At 46.7% G+C, this 24,087-nt stretch overlaps 1 protein-coding gene across 5 annotated transcripts in view; it reads right to left on the minus strand.

Annotated features, from left to right (window-relative positions):
• The window catches only part of LOC119437535 (solute carrier family 22 member 8), a 121,600-nt gene that overhangs the window by 42,768 nt on the left and 54,745 nt on the right, over positions 1–24,087 (minus strand). For all 5 annotated transcript variants that reach the window (XM_037704540.2, XM_049660666.1, XM_049660668.1 and 2 more), the window contains 2 exons: positions 10,833–10,987; positions 3,925–4,093 (listed from right to left, as the gene is read on the minus strand). In XM_037704540.2, the coding sequence (XP_037560468.1) occupies positions 3,925–4,093; positions 10,833–10,987 (324 nt within the window). The remainder of the gene's footprint in view (positions 1–3,924; positions 4,094–10,832; positions 10,988–24,087) is intronic.

The following is a 24,087-nucleotide window of genomic DNA, read 5'->3' on the forward strand; positions in this document are numbered from 1 at the left end:
CGCCCCCGTGGAGGAAGAAATAAACTAGGCGAGAGCATTACGTGAGGCAGCTAGTCTTGGCAAGCGAACTCACCGTCAAGCGATTTCCTTCGCTTTTGCTTCGCAGTAGGGTCAACACGTGACCCTGAGTGACAACGTATTGGCCGATAATGTTTGGTTCGCTGCAGTTTCAAATCAGTGCGCACCCGTTCAGCTGCACTGCTGCCCTGCACCCGGCAGCATTAAACCTACCGCGCGCTCTGATGTGGCGATCACGTGTTGCGCCATTACTTCTTGATGTCAGTCGTGCTGCGATGTTTTCTTCTAATTATTCCTTCCTCTATGCCCACCCTCCTCAGTAAGCGCCATTTTTAGCATACAGGGTGTTCATTTTTAAGTTTTACGGAATTTTTAGAAATCGCCTGTGGCAGGTAGCATAATTTTATCATTGAGCTGGGTTATTCGATGAGGCGCAAATTCGCACGAGAAATCGAAACACATATTCAACTAATTAACAAAAAATCACTGATTAACTTCTTAGTTAATTACTTTACGACACATATAACGATTTACGAATTGTAGCCGGTGATCTTGTCAGGCGTATCCACTTGCAATGAATTTCCAGAATGACACCAGTTTGGAGATATGCGCCATCATACTCGCCGTAAAAATGCACTGTTGTTCCACTTAATTTTTTACCAAAATGCATTGAAGCACAAAAGTAACTGTAACGTCCATGTATTTCGTCCCACACTTTGAGAAATAGTATCTCGAAACTGGTGTCATCCTGGAAATTCATTTCAAGTAGATGCGTCTTGCAAACTCACCGGCTACAATTCGTAAATTGCGATATGTGTCATAAAGTAATTAACCAAGAAGTTCATTAGTCAATTTTTGTTAATTGGTTGAATATGTCTTTCGATTGCTCGTGCTAATGTCCACCGCTCAACGATAAGAATTATGCTACCTGCCACAGGCGATATTTAAAAATTTCGTAGTAGTTGTCGCGTAGTAGTTACGATGTAGAAAACAGTCGCAAAACTGTGAATGACGAAACGGACTTTTTATTGGGCGAGCCTGTGCCCACAAAAGCAAGTTTCACTCGAAGCACAACGATAGCGGCGAACACAATCGGCGATCGTCGAAATCTGATCAGCGGCGAAGCGCGTCGGCTTTTATACCTGAGTCATCGAAGGTTCCAGGGCCGCTATTTTGTAGCGATGACTTTAAAGTAATAATGCCTTTTCGCGCTTATCGCGCTTTGTCAGTGGTCAGAGCGACGGTCCGCTCACGATATCAACGTTGATAACGCGAGCGGACCGTCGCTCTGACCACTGACAAAGCGCGACAAGCGCGAAAAGGCATTATGACATTAAAGGCATCGCTACAAAATACCGGCCCTGAGTAATCTCTGGTACCCGCGTGTCTTCCAGAAGGTACTAGACAATTGGCGTCGCTCATACAATCAGATTACATAAGCGTCGGTGACAACTGACAACGGATACAAGCATCGATAACTTTCGAGAAAATTCCGATACATGCAGGCGCTTCCTGCGCCGAGCGATAACGTTTAAGGTGGCGGTCCGGCAGCACCAGCCCCCCATTTTGAGTACCTTTGGAGCAACCGCGGGGGCTCTTCTACTTAGGATAAAAAGTTGTGGTATATACCATAAAAAAGCTTAATTCTTGTATATTCTAACTATAGATAATATTAAGAAATTGATTAATGTGATGTAGAAATAAATGTTCAAGAACAAGCATGAGATGCATGGTTTTTGCGAACTGTGTCTCAGTTCTGACCATATTTAGAAGAAATTACCGCATTTACTGCATTGCGGCTTGCTCTGTAGCTTTAGAACATATTTATTTCCTAGACGCAGCGAAACAATGTTAAATTGTTACTTTTTGGATAATTTGCTTTTGAAGTTTGCCAAAATATCGCAACTTCTGTTGTAAACAACCCGGCAACTACATGCTCAAGGAAGATAAATTTTGGACAAATTAGAGATCGAGCAATTTCCAATTGGGATGCAAAATTTCATTTATGTACCTTTCTTGGCTTTCCTAATAATTCGACCGAAATTAAGCAATATTTAGAATTCTGGTCCTACTTTTGCCCAGTTTTGCGGGAAGGTACTACAGCTACGAAGGTGCGGTGTAAAACTAATAAAGGTACATGAATGAAATTTAGCGTCCTACATGGAAATTCCTAGAACTCTAAATGTACAAAATTTAGCTTTCTAGAGCATGTAGTGGCCGGGCTGTTTATAACAGAAGTTGCGATATTTGGCAATCTTCAAAAGCAAATTATCCAAAAAGTAAAAATTCAACATTATTTTGCTGCGTCTAGGAAATAGATAAATATGTCCTAAAGCTACAGAGCAAGCCGCAATGCAGTAAATGCGGTAGTTTCTTCTAAATATGGTCACAACTGAGACACAGTTCGCAAAAACCATGCATCTCATGCTTGTTCTTGAACATTTATTTCTAAATCACATTAATCAATTTCTTAATATTACCTGTAGTTAGAATATACAAGAATTAAGCTTTTTTATGGTATATACCACAACTTTATATCCTAAGTAGAAGAGCCACCGCGGTTGCTCCAAAGGTACTCAAAACGGGGGGCTGGTGCTGCCGGACCGCCACCTTAACATTTGTTAGCCGGTGAAAAGCGGTCACCGAGGAAAGATAAACAAGTACACGTGTCAATATGAACACTCTGTATATTGCTTATTCCTTCACTAGTCACTAGTGGCAATTATAGTTGACCTCTAACAAATTAAACATTACTCTTTATCAAAATTTATACGCGTGTATGTCTTATCCTGGTTCCACCTTTCAAGCGTTAAAATAGGTACTTACGTGAATAGAAAACTGTGTTTCAGCCTTTTTAAAGCGCCCGAAAAAAAAGTCGATTAATCGATTAATCGACGAAAAACCCCGCATCGAAATCGATTAATCGATGATACGCTAAAGCGACGAACGATTAATCGTTAATCGATTAAAACATTTAATCGACCATCCCTAGGACAGCCCATAGCTGTGCTTAAAGATCGGGGCTGCTTAGGGCAGCCTCCCATTTGGACGACATGACGCCGTCGCGTAACGCGGGGTACCGCCAGAGCATGTGTTCCAAGTCAGCTAGGTCTCAGCATAGCTCGCAAACATTGGTCGATTGCGTCTCTAGATAGATTCTGTGTAACAGTGAGGGGGTTAGGGTATGCCCCGACCTCGAGTAACCTGAGTGTTAACGCCTGTGGTCTGCCTAGTTTCCTATGTGGCGGAGGATATCGTTTCCATCCCATGTAAAAATGTTTAGTAAGTTCGTTATATGAGGAGGGAGGGTCCCGATTGTCCATAACCTCAGCGCCGCGCCACCCGGTAGCTACGCGGTCAACGACTCCTCGCGCTGCTCTGGGGGCCGACTCGTTGAGGTTGGGCGGGGCGCCCTCGATCTGCCCATGTGTGCGGGGAATCAAATGGTCGTGTGCGACTTGATGTCTTTGTCCCGCAGAATGCGCAGGACCTGCTCCAAAACAAAGCTACCGCAAAATCAATAAAAAAAGTTAACTTTCAATGAATTTAGCTAAATCCATGTTTCCTGTAGAAGTTATTCCCCGCGTTTGAATGCAAGGTATCCATTTTTTCAATGACCCGCTGCCAAGGTCATAGCGTCGAAAGGAGCTAGTGTACGTTTTTCATGTTGACGGCGCCAGCAGCCTTTCTATGTTGCGCACTTTTAGTTCACCAAACTTACGCGCACCAGATGACTGCTCTATTCGCCATTAGTGGAGTAATATCATATATTGTGAGGCTGTACAATACGTTTCTCTTGTGTACCTTGAAGAAAGCAAAGGAAGCATTCTACAGAATTGGTCTCTCTGCCAGTAACATACCCTAAAAAAAAAATTGAAATCAGAAAGCCAAAGAGAGAAGTCTCACAGCCAGATGAAGAAGTTGCCCAAATAGACAAGTGATATGACGATCTGCAGGTGCTGCCAGTCCCTTATGAGCCACGCGATTCCAGTCAGGGTGACAAGGCCGGTAGTCCATCCACCGCTGACGAACAGCACACCCAAAGCTCGGTTACGGGTTGACAGCACCTCCATAGCTTAAAGAAAAATAGGATGCCATTTGGTGTTAGAGAAGGCACAACGTACATTTAAATCGTCGAAATGTGCTGACAGAACCGGCACATTTGAGATAGTGCATGATGCCCCGGCAATCATTTTGCCGTAGGTTTTTTCGGCGCTTTTAAATTGACAATAATTCACAGAAGGCTCTGACGGAAGAATGGTCGTTCGCGCGAGCATTGCGTATACTGTTAGGACAATCTTAGTTCTCCGCATACACTGGCACAACTACCAACCACACACAAATGTCTAAATTAAATTAAATTAATTAAATTATGGGGTTTTACGTGCCAAAACCACGATCTGATTATGAGGCACGCCGTAGTGGGGGACTTCGGAAATTTAGACCACCTGGGGTTCTTTAACGTGCACCTAAATCTAAGTACACGGGTGTTTTCGCATTTGGCCCCCATCGAAATGCGGCCGCCTTGGCCGGGATTCGATCCCGCGACCTCGTGCTCAGCAGCCCAACACCATAGCCACTGAGCAACCACGGCGGGTGCACAAATGTCTAGAGAGCGGGAACAGTGCGCTCAAAAGTTCGCTCGCGCTCTGCACCGTAACGTGTAGGTCTGAGACAACATGCTGTGACCAGGCATTGCCGTATGAGATGGTCGACGCCGCCCGTACTTTTCGCTATGCAGTTGGCTTTCACAGCTTCCTATTCTCAACAGTACCAACGTGCGCCAGGCGAGCCTTTGCAGCAGCCAAGTTGTTAAAGGGAAGCTGAAAAGGTTTTCGAATTGGACGATTTACGGGTGTTTGGAAGGTTGACACAGTATACTTCAACTTCTGCAGTTATTTTCTCGATTATGCGCGCTGTAATCGCCATTTAAATTTTCGTTGAAGCTCCGCCCCCGTCGCGCGCCGAGCGTAGCGGCGAAAGACCGGGCTCGAGGATGACGTCTATACACGGGTCACGTGAGCGCTCTATTCGAATCACGCACCGCCCTGACACCTAAGATTACGTCACCATCGTGTTCGCAGTCAGAGCATGTTAACCGACCCGCGGCGTCTCCGGCAGGCGCTGCGGCTTGTTTTTTGCTAAATTAACACGACTAGCGTTCACTTCTGAGCTATTAAACTATAATTTTCGTATTTAGGGGATGGATAACTATAACAATTCTTTGAAAGCTCACTTTCACTAAAAAGTGGTTCAGTTGCCCTTTAAAAAAAGTATTGCCTTATCGTATCCTTTAATGCATCGCTTAGGATATCGAGGCTGTGCCTGGGCTGTGTTCGCTGCATAGAGAGCCGCAGAGCAGCGTTTCAGACATAGCAGGCAACGGTGCGGAAGCTGCACAAGTGGTGCGGTTACGAAAGCCTCACTCCGCACATTTTTCGCAGTGCGGTAGTTTTTGATGTGTGACGGCTTTCAAATGAGCAACTACTTCCTATATCACAACTACAATTTGTGCACGTAAGCTTCCGTGAAAGAACACAAAATTTGCGCAGCTTTGCGCTTCCAGTATACGACCTACTATGTTTCGTCGCGAACGCAAGCGGACTGTTGTGGCCGCAGGTCGCAGAAATGTGTTACTGCGCCCGTTTGATAGCAAAACGGTTCAGATCTACGACACCTGCCATGTTATAGTGAAGTCGTATTTTGCGACATGAACGTAGGCCACCTGATGTTATATCAAATTTACGACGTTCACCCAAGGTAAATATATACGTGGTAGTGAAACTTCCATAGACGCCCATACGTTCAAAACAGCGTGGTGTGTCTGTGGTTCATCGGGCTCAGCGGTACCTGTGGACGTGGAACAATTGGAACACAAAATAATATGACGCCATACACGTTAAGAATTAGTGGCGTTATTTTAAATTTTATTTTTACAGTGCCGCGAATTTGGAAATCCATTAGGGAAGTATCTTCAAATGTCTGGCAACTCGACTCGATCAGCACTTGGAGCTTGTAGCACGGAAAGCCATGCCTGCAGCGATGCATGAATCGCTGCATGGGGCAATCCCCCTATGCACAAAACAGCGTTTATTTGTTTAGCGAAGAAGGCATTCGTTGCTGAGTTCTGGTCACATCGTCCCTAAGGACGCCATGTGCCATCATCTAGCGTAACCACACTACAGTGAATATTTATCTCGCGGTCGAAATTCATGACTTTTGACTCAACACGTCCACCCATGCTGAAACATGCACGCCTCACAAATTCCGCCCCAGCATAACTCGGGCAACCGTTGATGAGCGTAACTTCACAGCACGTAAGGAGGGCATGTAGACGAACTTTACGAGCGGGCCTTTCTGCGCGCTACAAGAGCTACATTTCATTGGTACTGGCAGCTGCATGAATACCACTTTTTTTGTAGCGTCCGCTGAAGAAAAGATATTTACTCATAATGACAAAGATGACGAGAGTTGTCTTCTTGCTCTTCGCCGCACCTAAATAAAATTGATTCGGAAATTTATTTTGTATGAGTCAAATAAATTTTGTCTTGTTTTAATTAAAAATGAGCAATCGAAACAATATTTGTTCCCCTTCTCACCTAGTCGCGCTTCAATCGCAGCAACCACATCTACCCTTGTTGATGTCGGTGAAAATTGGTTCTGGACCTGTTTTCGCCCGAAACTTCGCGACTCATTTGAACCGACCGTGACATACCCATGCCTTTCTTTCCTATGTGGCGCACTTATTGGTCGCGAATGCGAGCAGTGAGAAACGCCTATATAGCTCTGCTAGCGCTATGTGCTATGTATGAAACGGAGTATAGTAGTGGTCCGCCAATAATGCACCACTTGCTAAGAAAAACATTGTATTGACCCACCGATCAAGATCTTCTAGGTGGCGCAAACACACGCTGCCTCATACAGCGCCATAAACATGACCTATTTCCGTTGCCTGACTCACTCGCCCGTATCATTCGCCATGCGCGCCACCCTTCGTGAGATCAATGAAGATAGACAGTGGCCTCTGTGTTCGGTGGCCCGAGCCTATCGACCTGTTTCGATTCTCCCATGCGAGGTGGCGTAGCAGTTGCTCTCAGCGAGCAGCGAAAAGCCGGTGTGGTTTCAGGGCTTCACTCATGGAGGAAGGAAATGGCTGCATCAGTACGCGAGCGGCATTCGCAGGTGATACGACGCATGTACTCTGTGCCGCGGCGTATCTTCTGAGCAACAAAAATGAGCCACGCGCTACGCGGTAGTTAACCGGGAGCAAATCTGAAAGCCTCGGATCACAGTCTGGCTCATCAAAAAGAAAAATAGGTGTTATGTACGTTTCTAAATTTCTGCAACACCATACTGAAAAAATGTAGCACTTATTAATTTGAAAACCCATACTAAGGCGCCTCTAAAATCCCGCCCGTCGTTTTGGATCGACACATAGAGACAGCGCTACTGTCAATTATAGATTTTATTTTCGCACACAGCGATAAATATATATCGAATGACCGGAAACAAAGAAGAGAAAAAGGACAAAAAAGAACATTCAGTGGTGCATATCGACGAATCGTACACATGTCTAAGGCATGATTAAAACATACACTGCAGTAGTTACAGCGATAAACCGCGGAATCGTATCTCTTTTTCGGATAGCAACACTAAAGGCTAGCTCAAGCATCTTTCTTCTAATTTTGCAATTTCATAGGCCTCCACAATCTCCCTTGTCATTCTGCTATGAGCCCTATGCAAAATAGAAATGCAAAATGCCGATGTGCTTGCGTTGTAGTGCCCGTTATAGAACCCCAGGTGGTCAAAATTAATCCGGAGCCCTTCACTGCAGTGTGCTTCATAATCAGATCTGGTTTTGGCACGTAAAACTAAAGAAAGAAGAAGAAAATAGAAGTACCTCCAAACATATGTTTGTAGCCACTGTAGTCTCGGCAATGAATGCCCAAATGGCCCAAGAATACTCTGGTGACGTTATATTGATGCTATTTTAGTCTCTCATTGATACATCTGCCAGTCTGACCATCATACGTATTTTGCACGAAAGCGGAATGGCATACACAGCGCTACGAGTGCAGGAAAGAAATTCTTTGCGATGTTTAGTAAAACTGACGTGGCAGAGAAAACCACGTCAACCCCCAATTTTCCCGCGATTCTTTTGAGATTATGCGAGATACAATGAATGTATGGTGCCGAAGCAACTTTCTTTGCTCTAGCAGTGTTACTGCTTCCCTTTGATGGATTTTTATGCTTCCTGCTCAAGCCCTCCGCGACCGAGGTGAGCATACGCAACGGGTAACCAGAATCCGCGAGGCGCTTAGCCTAATCCCTGAAATTTGCTTACGCTTTGTGGTCACATGACTTCATGAGAGAATTATTGAAACAAGATGCTGCTATTGCCCGCTTTACGAGTTTTGAATGCGCGGAAGGAAATGGCAACACGGGCTCATTCCCAATCGGCTGATAACTTCAGCAGACCTTTTGTGGTGAAAAGCACAATCCCAAGTATAAAAACTTTATGGAATTGCCTTCGCGGACTTCATGCGTTCATCAAGAACCTGGTCACGGTTAGCTAGCTACAAGTCACTTAAGCAGGGGCAATACAGGACCCAATGCATGTGCCGTCTTCTTGTTTAACAGCAGTTCCTTCTAAAGTCCCGTAAGTCGAGTTAACAGATTTTGGGTATCCTTCTTAATTGTCGGCATGCAGACTTATAAACTTGATCCTTGAGCATTTAAAATTTTGCAATATTTCAAAATTTTCATAAATAATTCCGACAGAAATGGAAAATCTACGTTCTAATGTTACTAGATTCTACGTCTCCCTTTAAGTGCCAGAAACTTAATCAAAATATGTGCAGGGATTGCAGTGAGAAACGTTTTTTCTCTTGCCACGTATTGAGGTGGGATCAGTCTAGCCAGAGTTATGTCCCTTAAGGTGATGGGTATCAAAGGCATACGCGACACCAGCAACGACATGCTATGCTACAAAATTAGCGGTGCTGGTTTTTTCTGTGTGATGTCTGATGCCGCATTCCGGTGACGCACGTGTCATGTTTTCTGCGGTACACGCGATTCCGTTAATGCGTTATGAAAAATTGCTTACTATACATGACCAAGTGCATGCTAGTATTTTGCCGAAGTTCATCTTCACTTCTGCAACGAGCTCTCCGACCTCGTTATTTTGATTAGCCTTACCTTGACTAGGTGGTATGTCACTAAGAATCTAGCAACATATGTGAAAGCGAGTTATTAATGTGCTAGTAGCCCTTACTGTTTCTTATTCTTGCCTGCATATTTGGCTCTTTGGAGCAGAATGCACAGGAGTTAGTGTAAACGTCGCGTGATAAACCAACTAAGCTTAACTGGGGCATGACCGCGCATTTAATAAACTGCAACGAAGTTTCACCATGGCTAAATTCGTCATAAATCTGCATGGGGTACCACTGAAGCAACCTTGGCAAATCCGAAGGGATGGTAATTGCATAGTTTTTTTTTTTCAAGCAGCCTTTAAACAGCACCTAAGCAGACGACGTGTGCATCGGGTGGTTGTTGCTATGACGCAAGTCCCAGCACGTCGCCTTCGTGACTTTTCAGCGCGACGCGGGCAGCTGCAGGCGCCGCCGTATCTCGGACGGCACGCCGAGGAGCCGCGCGTTCTAGCTCTTGCGTCACGTCCGGCGAGCGGTAATGGCGGCGTTTGTTTCATTTTTGGTATCAGAAACGGCTGTTGTCGCAAAACATTCATGACCCTTCCGCTCGTATGTCAAACGTAAGATTTTCAATAGAGGCTTCTTTACATGTGCACTACATTAAACTAGGCTTTTTACTTGGTCCAGTATATCGTTGCAGTTGGTCTTTTCATGATGATACTGATGTCGTATTGTTACTGATAGATCAGTTTATTCCCGTAATAGAGCTTCAAATACGTTTTATGAGACGTGGTAGGCAGTAACAGAGCGCTTTGAAGAAGCCAGTCGTATGAGTCGTTAGAGTGCACAGCACACGTTTAATCACATCACAGCTTACACCACAGCGGCACTGCAAGCGTGAATATATTGCACTAATTTATGCGGTGCAGACTGGAACGAAAGGTGGTTTATTCCCTGATATGTACAAGAAGCGCTTACAAACCAAGGGTTACGGCACTAGGGCGGCCATCACAGACTACGGGTGAAAGCTCGCGGGAAGTGCGCTCAGCCACACAGGCTCTTCCCTGCGCGGTTCATCGCACAAAAGGGGGCCGACTTGCTCAATGGGGCGCGCTACCGAGTGGGTCAGCACGTCCGACGACCAAGAGCGCCGAAGGTCAATTTGCCGGATGAAGGTGCCCGTGCACCTCGGAGGCTGCTGGAGAGAGATGAGAGAAACAATGCCCGAGGAGCGGGAATTGTTCGTACGCGCGGCGTAACGGGAGTCTCCACGTAGCGCCGGCGCCAACGGCTGCGCGTTATGTACGCTATTCGAAATTAGGCTGCAATGGCGTGTCCCCAGCGATCACTCAGCGCGAACGGCCCTGAGCAGGTCCAAGGGGTCCCCACAATCTGCAGAAATATTACTATCTCTAATAGCTTCTGCACGAACGCAAGCAACACTAAAATCGTGGAGAATATGTGAAACCGCTGTTCATTAAATGACAATTAATATTTACTCTGCTTGACCGCGAATCCCAGCATGCCATTTTTTGCAGGAGTTCACTAGATTGCTGGAAGAGTATACGAAAGCGCTTGCGTTAAATTTCACCAACTGAAATAACTTGCCCCCCCCCCCCCTTTTTTTTTTTTGTTAAACCCTGTTCTTTGCAGATTTCATACCCATGGTAAATGAAGTATTCTGGATGCCGCCGACGCCAATGGACGCAATGAGACGGCCAATGTTGTACAGCCAGAAAGATGGAGCAAACGTTGTCAGAACACCGGCAATGATGGGCAAGGGCATCATGAAGACCAATGACTGCCTGCGGCCGTACCTGCAAAGGGTGTTCGGGACATCGAAAGTTCACCTGCCAGTTCGCGCTTAAACCCAGAAGCTTCATGACCGCGTAAAGAGACGTATTCAGCACTTGCACCACTCAAAATGCATATACAGGTAGAGAAAGTAAACGGCGTTCCCTTTGTACAGATATGAGTCATTCATCGAAGACACAACAGCTTTCGAATGTCGTTAGTACTACGGAAGCCTTACCTCAATCCATGAGCGAGCAGTCGTCATGTGTACTTTGGCACAGCAACTTCGGCGTAGTCATTTTACGAGTAATTATAAATGGTATGCGCAGCATTCTTAGTCCGCTATGTAAGTCTGGCACATAAATGATAGCGGTGAAATATACAAGAAAGCAGCACAGCTGTGGACGGCCTCGCCAACATGAGAAATCAAACAGCTAATAAACCAAAATATGGAAGCTTTCATAATGTGTTAGGCTGGACACTCGTTTGTTTCCCAGTACACGTCTTAGCTGCTTTTATGGTGGAGCTGCTTTGTGAACATGATATTCACGCTCTGCGTGTGCTAAAAAAACCAAAACACCAAGGACACAATGGAAAAGCTTAAATACAAAGACCGTGCATGCCACGATCCTAGTACCTATGTCGAACAAGAATGACTATGCTTAAACAACCAACAAACATTGATGCCAGAGAAAGCATGGAGACGGTAAATGGTACTGTTGAACCGAAATATGGAAATAATAGGCAAAAAGGGAAATGAAAGTTGACGAAAAGACATCTTGCCGCATGTGAGATCCATCTTGCCCACGTTTACATCCATCACCGTGGCCGTCAGTGGCGCTGGCAAACACCACCATACTAATCTTTTTCACATATCTTTTTCACATACACAATAATACTTGAACTCGAACCGAAGGACCGACACCTGCGGTAGCACGTGTTAGGAGGAACGTGTGAGTAGGCTCCCACCTGTAGGATGTTGTCCTTTGTTGCCCCACTATTCTTATATGGGAATAAAAAACGACCGGTTAATTTCTCCCATGCTTCAATGGTATGTCGGGTTCATGTCATGTGGCGTATACTTAAAGCCGCAGAAAAGCACATTCACGCAGACTTATGCTGTGGGCACACTCTATCTACAGTGCACACTTTTTTTTTAAAGCGAATATGTTTCTTCAGCTCGGCAACACAGTTTTATTTTTTCTTGTACCTAACCGTTTCGTGGGCCGAAGCTTGCGGCCGTGCAGTTTATCACACCGTCTCAAAGCGGTAGTTGTCATGAGGGAAGAATGCGAGCAACTGACACATTACTCACGGGCCGGACGTTTCAAAGCTCTGCTTTCGCAGAATAGACGCATGCGTGTGATCACGGCCTGATAGTTTGAGCATTGTGCTGCTTGCTGGAAGACCGAAGTTCGATCCTACTATTGTTCATGCATTTCGTGATAGTAGTCTAGGCGGGCTTCATCCACTGATGGTATCTAACAGAAAACTCGAGGTGTGTATTGCGAGCGCCTCACAATGTCAGAAGAGATACGAAGTATAACTTTCTGGAAGCGTTCGACTATTGACATACGTCGGCAATCATCTTCGATGGCTTCTGCACAATTGTTGCCCTTTTTTACTGAGACGAAAATGAGTACAGGTTTTGCCGCGCCATATATTGGCAATGGCTGCTGGTTTTTGCATGGTGAAAGTTATAACTAAAACAAAACAAAAAAGAAGACTTCTTGAACTACATAGGTAAACAAGAAGATAATATAGCGACGCAGTATGGAATCCTTTCACAAAAAGTTCCATGATCGCGAATATTAGAGGCAGAACAACGTGCAACTATTTATTAAAATTGGGGGGTTTTACGATCTGATTACGAGGCACGCCGTAGTGGGGGGCTCCGGAATAATTTGGACCGTGCACCTGGGCCGATATTTTGTAGCGATGCGTGATGCCTTATTCTATACTATTCATACCATCCAGCGCTCAGGGCCGGCTGATCCCGTTGATAACGTGTGTGGACCGTCTCTCTGACCACTGGGCAAGCGCGAAAAGGCATTAGCATCGAAAACGCATCGCTACAAAATACCGGCCCTGGGGTTCTTTACCGTGCACATAAATCTAAGTGTTTTCGCATTTCGCGCCCATCGAAATCTGGCCGCCGGGGCCGGAATTCGATCCCGAAACCTCGTGCTTAGGAGCCCGACACCATAGCCACTAAGCACACCTATTTCTCGTCAGCATACGCGATGCAAGGCTGATGTACTGCTAATTATACAGCGACAATTACTGAAGGAAGCCATACTTTTGTGGTGCTCACAAGTGCCCATCGCTGCAGCGATCATCGTTTTATTTCGCCGATCGCAATTGTCGGCGCCGCGCTCTGCAACACCTCCCAATCAGGGAAAGATCCCTCAAGGGGCTCTGAAACACTTTTCCAACTAATCATAGAATGACGTCGCTATTAAAGTAAGTCGTCTCACGAATGTCGTGCCGGACATTTTTTTTCTCAAATCTTTCAACTATAAGTGGAGTTATCGCACCGATACCCGGCTTTCGCTCTATTTTCGTCTCCGCTAGCACGCTGGAAGCTACAAAGCAGAGAAGCCAAGAGGGCAAAGCTTCGGCCAAAAGTTGGGTGTCGCGGTGCCAGAAGGGTTCGTCGCGGGACCCCTTGGCGGCAGTGGCAGCACGCTACGCTAGGCAGCACGGCGCTGCCGCTTCGGAGGCCACGCGCATTTGACGCAGCTACGTATTCCAAAGATGAAATGATTAGGGTGTGTATTCGAGCTAATTGATACGGCAGCATCTTAAGGCAGGCGCAAATAATACATGAACAACGCTGCGTAGGCCCTCAATCTTTTCACTGCCCGTTATATTCGCTCTACCTGCCTTAAGATGATTGTTCTGTCTTTTTGAGTACGCAGACATCTATATTTTTCCATTACTTAACTCAAATTGCAGTTATGCCTTACTGAGACAGCTATCGCGATCACGAAATCAGCCAATAGAGTTTGTGGGCCAGCAATCTTTTACGACGGCGCGTGGATGCATTACGGAAGCGAGACAAAGCAATTTCTCGCTGTTTTTGACACGAGATGGTAAATTTCGTAGTAGTAGTTCGCTCACTTGTTTACAGCACCCTCTACAACAGATCGGCAACGTTATCTTACCATGTTGAAAAAGTGATTCAGGGCCCCTTTTATGTTGGCCAAGTGTGTTTAGAAAAAAACTATTTTTCAAGATTTGGTTCCAAAGACTTGTACATATATATGTAATGCTACGCGCTTATCTTGACTCTGCAGTCTATTTTTGTTTCTCTCATCTGCTACTAATTTTATGCCAGCTTGCCCTAGATACATTTTTGCAAAGAATTGCAAAATATTAGTTCCTCGGGTTTCGCTAAACAGGATATGACTGGCTTCTCTGTGATTCCAGGAATGCTGTAAGACCAACCTTATTCCTCTGCCTTATCTAGAACAAGAGTAGCGAGATTTCAAAGTTATGCACCACTCTATCAAGTATCAGCTGCAAAACATCTCAGCTCGCATTCTAGGTAAGGCAAGTCAATAAGGCTTGTCTTACGACATTCCTTGATTCATACAGAAGCCAGTGATTTCCCAGTTAGCAAAATCTAAGGAACATATATGTTGCAATTTTTTGGCAGAACATAATTAAAAGAAATTTGCATAACATTATAGCCATATAAGATGTACCAAATGGCCCTCATATTCCAGATGAGCCCACAATATTACATATACGAGTATGCACAAGTTTTCAGCAGTGTACTTTGAAGAATAAAGATTTCAGCATTTTTTATCTGAGACCCACATCTCCCCTTAGGCAACTTTTTCACGGGGCTCGTTTCAAGCGGCGTAGAAGACTATTGGATGGTTTAGTTTTGTGTGTGCGCTCCACTCACGCCGTCTAATAGCCAACGTAATAGTGGAAGATTTGATAAGAAATAATTTGCCGCGGTGGCGGCGCTAGTTGTATTCGGGGCATGTTGTTTTCAGTTTGTCCAACCTCTCTAAGCTACAGATTTGCACAAAACACATCTCGCGGGCCGCGTGCGACCCACTATCGAATTTCTAGTGGGTCGCGGCTAAACTGAAACTTATATATTTTTCTGGAACTTAAGCAAGTGCATGGTTATATACTACATAGTACAATTTTGTTGGTAGGCAAAATTTACGGAGTGAATTACTCGGGGGGTCACACATCAAAGCCATAAAAATGTAGTTGTATGGTCTCGTTCTTTGGTAACAACCGAACAAAGTGTACGTGACCTAAGAGTGGCACTCATCGAGCTACTAACGTCAAGACCACGTTAATCACACCGCGTCAATACTGAGCACCAATTCCTCTACTCTACGTTTTGACTTAACGTCGACGTAGGTGGGAGCACCTGTCAATGCTTGTAGATGTCATCTTACTTTTCAACATTCACAGATATTTGCTCACACGTCAGCGCATGGGGAATAAGGGTCAAAACAGGTTACTTAGATCTGCATCAATCAAGCCTGCTTCGGGTTTATACTAACCTCGATAAGAACAAATGCGCAAACTTAGCTAATAATGCCGTCCAACTGGTACCTGTATTAGCAAACACCTGCGTCTGTGAGCAGATGCTCAGTTCTATGACTCCAAAGAAAAGTCGTATTCCCTCTTGTGTGAGCGAGGGGACATGTGAAGTGGTGAAGGCAGCAGCCAGTGCGACAACACCAAATACAAAGATAGTTTCCGCAAGCGAACAATCTGACGTTTCTCATGAAAGTGCAGCCAGTGTGGCACTCGAACAAGTTGGTTTTGGCTCTGAGTTGTGCCTCCCTGCTCTAAGCAGTCTTCGATCAGGGTGAAAGGCCGAACTGGAGGTTGAATTCTTAGTAGAATCCTGGCTATTCCACGTGAGGTTGTGAACACTTTGAAATCTATATACATACATCTAGCGTCTGCTTTTGCCTTTAATGCGAACAGCATTTTTCGCCTGCTTCAGCCACTTTGCGGTTTGTATTTTGTTTCTAATCTCGTTACGCCAGTGGTCTTTCAAATAAAAGAAAAGACTTGAAAAACTGTACTGGTCGGTGTCGAACCTGGGTCCCCGAGCACAGCATGACGATGCTCAATCCGCTCAGGCACGTTCACGGACTGGGCGATGAGGGATTACTTCTCAGCGATAGCAGGGTAGGTCTTCTTTCGCCACCAATTACGAGTGCCCTCATTTCTTGCACATATATGTTTGACATATGAATCTTGCACCTCTCACCATTCTTGCAATATACATAGGGTTGTTCGTTTTCGCGTAAAACCAGATTTACCCCAATGTTTACACAACCCGAACATGTTACAAGAGAATCTGGTTAAACGCGATTTCTCACCCAATTACAAAACCACATACCGACCCAGTTTTGTCTAGGTAACCAAAGAGCAGCACCACGTTAATGGCACCATGTTATGAAGAGTTTTGCACGAAACTCACCACAAAATGGTACTGCACTGTTGAACGGAACATCGCAGACAAAGACGAAAACCGACTAACGTTATGGAAATTGGGAGCCATCTTGGATCCATTGCAGAAGCGTCGCTGAGCCAGTCATTTTATGACTACCAACCTCTCTTCATTTCCGTGACCGACGACGTGGTTTCGCTTCAAGACGAGTTTAAGCAGTACTTGCTGGATGCAAGCCCCACTAACACAGCTGTCGAGCTCATTAAGTATTGGCATGACTCTGCCGCTTGCTACCCAGGCTGCAAATGCTGCACTAACATTGTTGTGCCTAGCTAATGGAAGCTGTGATGTCGAGATAACTTTCTTTCAGCTGAGATACGTTCAAAGATCGAACAGATCTCGGATGGAGACGGACATGTTGCGCATGCAGATGGTGTATGTTAACAAAGATGTGTAAAAACTGAAGACGAGCTTTGCGTGAATAAGATGTTTGATTTCTTAGAAGTTATCAATGCTCTTTGCTGTCATTACTTATAAATTTCCAAACAAACGCCGAACTTCACAGTATTTGCCAGAAAACCCTTATTTCCCCCAATTACCAGCTTGAAACGAAGCCTAGTTTCAACGCGTGAGCCTTAAGGAGCTCGTGATACCCTCCGATAAAAAGAACCCAATGTAATGTATTACATAGTATATTTGTAAACTTAATGACCAAGATCCCTCAATCCTAATTTCAGAATGGTTCCGCAAAAAAACCGATTTTTCCCCGGTTATCAGCTTGAAAAATAGCACCCGATTTTCACCCCCCGAATTTCGAAAAATATAAAACCCGAAAACGAACAACTCGAAATATACACAGGTTTCACAATTACATACCATAAAACGGAACTTCAGCAATTCTTTGTATCAATAATGAATCTGCGAGCACCAGATTACATATCCATCGCCGCAATGCTAATCTCAATAATGATGATAAACACATCCGAATGATGGAATCTGACTGAATCTTTCATTTTAACAGAACCACCGCGACAGGGACGTAAACTTATTGAAGCGAGAAAACGAAACAAGCACTTAGCGTGTCACAAAATGGTAGTCCGAGTGTTTATCTTTCTTGCCCCTGCATGATTTTGGCATACTCGAGGGGAGCCTGCCGGCGGATATTTCGTGTGTGATGACGGGTCAGGCAACAGCACACATACTTATCTTTTCGTACATCACAGCAAACAGGAATAACCTCTCCACTTTTATAGCTTTAGAATATTTAAATCTGCTTGAAACAATGCGCGGTTTAGTTTCTGCTCCAATGATTTTCACTTTGAATTTTTTGCCGAAAGCTGAAGACAAATATATTGAAAGTACTTCATTTTCGTCGTGGTGAAGCTACAGGCGAGGTTGGCCAGCAACTGCTCCACCTGAGCGTCTCTTTCCATGCCATAAATTCGTCACCATGAGCTCATCAGTTAAATCTCTCGCAGAAATATAAGTAGACTTGGCAAGAGCTGCTTGCGGCATACCCGCTGTCCTTAAAATTGTGGGGTTTTACGCGCCAAAACCAGGATCTGATTATAAGGAACGCCATAATAGGGGACTCCGGAAATTCTGACCACCTGGGGATCTTTAACGTGAACCAAGTACACAGCACACAGGCGTTTTTGCTTATAAAGCAGCGCAAAGCAATAGGCGCTAAGCAACCACGGCGGGTCTGTCCGCCATCCTTCCAGGAAAATGAACCATTTGCGTGTGCCGTGTATTAGGTGCAGGTTAAATAATCTATGGTGTCCAAAAACTAACCAAACCTTCCCCTAGAGGAAAATGGGGGTAAGCGAAGTTTGTCCTGGGTACACCTAAATTAACCCTAATGCGACGGAGAGAACGACGACACTGACGGTATGCCCGCAGTCCGCCGTTGTTGCTTGCGTTCGATGTCTCGAGTTTGCTCGGCGGCGTGGTTAGCAGCGTTCGCCCGCCATTGCCTCTTGCGATTCTTCGAAATCAAATTGTTTCAAAATTAAATCTGTCCGTCATGTAAAATAATTAATGGCTCATACCCTCTTAAGCAATGGCTCACACCCCCGTAAACGCGGCCTCCCCATTACGACGACAGAAGAGAAGTGAAATTTTACGCTGGAATGATGAGAGGCAACGCAGCCAGCCGTGGAAGCAGACGACGACGCCGAACGCGGGAGCAGTGGCACGAGCGTGTGCCGAGCGCGAGCACGAGCGCAAACCGAGGGGCGCCAACGAGCCAGCTGCGGAAGAAGACGACGCTCGAGCCAATGCTGTATGATGATAGTTTTTATTGCGATAGCAATTATATGGACACTCAAAAGCAGATTTCTGCCGTCGGCGTCGCCGTCGCCGTCGCCGTCGCCGTCGCCGTCGCCGTGAGGTTCCGTATGACGTCATTAGGAGATGAAATCGTCGCCGCGCGCCGAACGCTGTATGTGCGAGTGAAAGGGCGCGAGGGGCGCGTCTTTCACGGGGAGTGAACGCACGGCGGAGAACAAACGCGCGTTCTGCGCCGTGCTCGCTTAAGGGCTGCAGAAGTAGGCGTCTCTTTTCTCCTTTACAATCACCATATATGTAGAGCAAACGCGCCTTCTTCGGACGCGCGAGAGGCCGTGGGGGAGGGGGAGGGAAGGGAGGCGACGTTTAGCTGCGGCACCAAGTGCCTATTTATATCAGAGGCTCCAGCAACAGTCACCAACGCCGCACGCATTTTGAGCTAACGCGCGCAAAACGCCGATGGCGTCGACAACAGTTCTGCGTGTTGTTGCTACCAAAGCCGCTCACCTTACTTCGTATGACATTGCTGTGTTGCTATCGCATTCATTGCTTCGCCCTTAGGGCGAAACTGTGACATTTTTTTTTTAGAAAACGCACAAATACGAAGAATTCCCAGCATCAAACTTTTTTGCGTACACCACCGAAATCTTTGCCTTATAACAAGCTTCGCTTGCAAAATATTGCCGAGTCCCTCACTACGGTGTGCCTCATAGCCATATCATGGTTCTGCCACCTAAAACCTCCATAATTAATTTACTAAATATTGACTTATCAGCACGTTCCTTAGGAAACCTTCTTTTCTTATGCCGTCCAGAAGCATGTTCATTTCAGAAAAGAGGCGCTCGCCGTGGGCGATATAGAACAGGTAATCTGGGGTGCTATGCAGGATGCGCCGAGTTTCTCGTTCACCCGAGTTTTACCCGAGTTTGCTCGATGGCAGTCAGTGAACGAAGATAGCAAGGAATGTGCAATAACAGCAGGCAAAAAGAAATGTCGAGATAAAGCCGCGTATGACAACATGAGCGCACCCTGCGCGGCACAGTGCTGCCGGGCTTCAAGCGCATAGGACTGCGCAACAAAACGCGCCAGCGCCGCGTATTGTTATCAACGTATTATCGCAATTTAGCAATACCGTCACTGTCCCGCTGTCTATCTGCACACTTGCCGTGATCCGCTTGCCACGCCTTTCTCGGGCGCGTCAAGGGCGTGCCTCCTTTTTCGGGCATTATCTTTCTATCCTCCGTCGAATGCGAACAGGGCACATGCGGTGCATTCTTGCACCTACACTTTCCCTCAATCGAATACGTTGAAATACAACACATAAAATAACCAACATTTTACTTCTTAAAGTATCGGTTTTTTGTTTTGAATGCTGTAAGTTTGTGATGACAAACGGACATATAATGAATTATTAAATTTTGTACTTTTTTGCCGCGAGTGGCGACAGTGAGGCGAAAGCTTACAAGCGGATACATTCAAGAGGGTGACACGCACGAGGGAGTTCATGCGGTGAGCAGTCGCCAGGGGCGCTGCAGTGCTATGTTCGATAACGTCAGTCATGACAACGATCTGCCCATTCCCTGTCTAATAGGGGAATGGCAACGCAGCGCTGCGGCATGGCTGTTCACCGCAGGTGCTTCACTGCGGCGGCTATTAAGGCCGCCGCTTTACCAACTGAAACGACACTTTAGCTATAGAGACGGGAGCAACGGCTGTCGCTGCAAAATGGCTGTGCGGTATTCTGGGTCCGTAGTGACGCAGCACAATGAAAATGCACCAGTTTATCTGCGTGCGCGAAGTCTCCGCGATGCATTGCGAACACGAGCGTGCTGCCCAGCGACACAGTTCGTCGCTTGTCACCGCTTGCCCATTGAAGGAGCCTCCGTGCGCATGTGCGCAGAATTTGAGTGTGTTGTTCACTCCAATGTGCTTGCCGATTGCCTCTGCTGCTGGGTTAACAGCGATCGCAGATGGATATCGTAACGACAGCGCAGCAATCGCATTTTGGTGGGTGAGGGCTCTTGTGTGCAGTTAGGAAATTAGACTTCGAACGCAGGAAGGTGTTGCAATTGTTTAGTGTGCCGTGCTTGTGATGACAAAATGCCATTGCACTGGGTGTGTTTGTGCTGACCGCTGACCGTGTTTGCTGCACTATATCATTGACAGAGCAGCCATCTCAAATGACAGCTGCGATACGTTGTCGTTGGAAAACACTACGCACTGCTCAAGATCGTCGTCCACCACGGCGCATCGCCGCCCTGCAAGCAGCTACAGTGACGTGCGGATAATTATTTGCTGTGCGCTACGTAGCCACAACGCAGGCAATGAACCGTGTTGTGGGGTCATCACAGCCCAAGAAGACATATGCATAAGGCAGCGAAAGTCGACGCTTTTTTTTTTATATAGTGGTGCTGAGTACATCACCGATGACAGTGCGTTGTGCGTGTTTTATTTCGCCGGTCAAGATTGTTAATGCCTCTCAGTTCCGCACCACGTCGCTGTTGCCGAAAAATAAGTTGGGCGTGGCCCAACCGTGGTGGGCGCGCACAAGAGTTACATGCCTCGCTCGGGGCGTGACCTATGGTTTTGATTAACAGGCGAACTCGTGCCAAACTCGTACATCGCGAAACCCCCTCGAGTTAAACTCGGGAGCATGGCGGCGGCAGCAGCAGCCTGTGTCATCGCATCCAGCGGCGGCAAGCGTCAATATGAGCATCTGGACCCGTTCAGCTACATGACCGACGTAGAGTTTCAGCGTCGTTTTTGCCTTTCCAAAACGTCAGTGCGCTGGCTGTGTGACGAGTTAGGCGAACGCCCTTGTCTGCGGAGACTGCGTGGCGGGCATATTATGCGTTCCGAGCACAGACTGAGGTGACTAGGCTGCGGAGGAAAAGTTCGTGCGATCGCTTCGGCTCTCTCCTGTTTCAAGCGCTGCTCGTCGACCGCGCCCTAGCCCCAGGCCAGGTCCGGCGTCGTCATTGGAGTACTGGGGCACCTTCGAGCACCTGGGGTTCAACCCGGGCCAACCAACCTACGTAGGCGAAGTGGTCACATTATATTGGAAGACTCAGAATGGAAGCCGGGCTGCCTTCCGATGCAACAGGTGCCGAAATCAGTTTTCGCAGTTACACGGTAAAGCTGCACTGCAGGTTCAGAGAGGCGAAGGACGTTACTTCGCCAACACGGACCGCCTCGGCCGTCCGAACGACCACCTCTCCAGGCGGCAAATGATTTGGCTCACGTACTGCGTGAGCAAAAGCGTAGACATATGGCTGTTGAAGGAGATGACCGGCGACTTGTTTCCTCTATAGGAGCACACCATCGCCGACAGGACGAACTACCCCCGTAAGGTCGCGAGGGACGAGCTGCTGGCGCGACCTCCACTTGGCACCCCGGGTAGATAGCGCAAATTGATGAGTGCCTTCTTCACGGCGAGCAAAAGTATACAATCGAGGCCACCTAATGACGGGCGACAACTTTCCGCCAGCCGCCAAAATTACGGCGGTGTTAAAGTTGGGGGCCCATGGGTCTTCGTCATGTTCTGCGCGACCAGAGGGGTGCTGCGACTTTCAAAGTCGACCGACGAAAGGCGGCGACGCTAGGCGCCATTATTGCAGCCAATGTTCAACCGGGGACCATTATTCATAGTGACGAATTGGCCGCATACAAATGTATCCCAAATTTAGTGGATGCTAACGGGGCTATGCCTCAATCCACATTGGTAGACAGTCAACCAAAGCGTGAACTTTGTGGACCCCATCACGGGCGTTCACACGCAAAAAAAAAAAAGAAAGTTATTGTCAAAAAGTGAAGCGCTCCCTCGTCAGCGATGGATACAGGGTAACTGCACAGATGCTGGAGTCCCACCTGGGATGCATGTGGTGGCAGTCAACATCTACGTGCGCTGCAAAGACCCTTTCTTGCGTTTGTTAGAAGCCACGGATCGCTCGGGCTAGCCACTACAAAGACTCTTTCCTGCGGTTGTTAGAAGCCATCACTCGACGCTTGCCAGTATGGAGGTGCATCGCAAAGTAAAAGAAAATAAAGCGTAGTTTTCTGACCCTTGTATGTGTGCTTTCCGGCATTCCTGTGTGCTTACACGGTAAGCGCGCGGCAAACCACTTATGCGCTAGCCGACGCTCACTTCGTCTTGTAGCTGGATGCGCGCGCTACTCGCAGCTTTTCTTTAGCGCGAGCAACGAGCGATCTGTTAAAAGCCCAGTGTGAAAACCAGCCGCACACCAATCTCTGCTCGGAAATGGGAGCCCAAGCACGTAGCGAGCCGCACCAATCCAATCTAGAGCAAAGGAGCAACGAGCGATCTGTTGGAAACCCAGTGAGAAAAGCAAGCGCACACCAATCGGTGCTCAGAAATGCTAGAGCAAGCACGTATCGAGCCGTGCCAATCGAATCCAGAAAAAAAAGAGGGGGGCGAGCATCCCCTCGTGGCATAACGCGAAACGTATTTAAATACAAATTAGTCTAATACACATTCCGTGTACATCGTGGAAACATTAAAATGCTTACAACCCACGTTAATGTGACTAATATTATTGTACTAAATGAATTTATTTTATAACTTGCTTGTGCCTGTATTGCACTCGGTGGAACGACAAACAAGTGAAAGAAGGCACGACCATGCACCGACCGTATGATCACGTGAGCCCCAGTTTGTCGACCGCCCATATGGCAACGCCCAAGGGATAATAGCCACCCAGAGTGAATCTAGATTAACCAATGAAACTGGAGGCGTGCCGATGGACAAACTTCGTCTGGTTACCATTTGTTCTTTGATCTTGGGGCGTCGCCAGAGCTCGTGAAGATCCCGAGTTTCGCCAAACTCGGGGCATCCTGCATAGCACCCCTGGGCACGTATTCACAAAAGTCTGTTACGCGAGAATTGATTCTAAGAGAAAAAAATTCGCCAATACTGATGCTTGACATACCATTATCGAAAGGAACTTGCGAACGGAAAGCTTTGTGAATTCGGCCTCTGGTCCTCCAACGCGCATGTTCTTTCAGAAGTAATAGCTTTCTTTGAGTCATTGCCCCTTTCCGTTGTGAGATTGTCTAGCCTCCGTCAAACGTACCCTGCAGTCTTCCGCTATCGTTACGCCTTCATCACGTCGTCGTCATCACACCGTCATTGGTGTAGTCACGCTGTCATCATTCGGTGCATCTGACAACTTGGTCACACCATCTCGCCATCGTCTTCACGCAACGGCGTCTGCGTCATCACGCTGTTGCCGGCCGCCGCCGTCGTCATTTTGCCGTCGTCATATCAAATCAAATCACATTTATTTCACATCCAATACATGATGTAGGCGGCACAGACAAAAAGCCAAATTCAATTCGGCTTGACAGGGGTCTGCGCCCCTTTCAAAATTGTGT

Source organism: Dermacentor silvarum, chromosome 1 (assembly GCF_013339745.2).
Source record: "Dermacentor silvarum isolate Dsil-2018 chromosome 1, BIME_Dsil_1.4, whole genome shotgun sequence".
NCBI lineage: Eukaryota > Metazoa > Arthropoda > Arachnida > Ixodida > Ixodidae > Dermacentor > Dermacentor silvarum.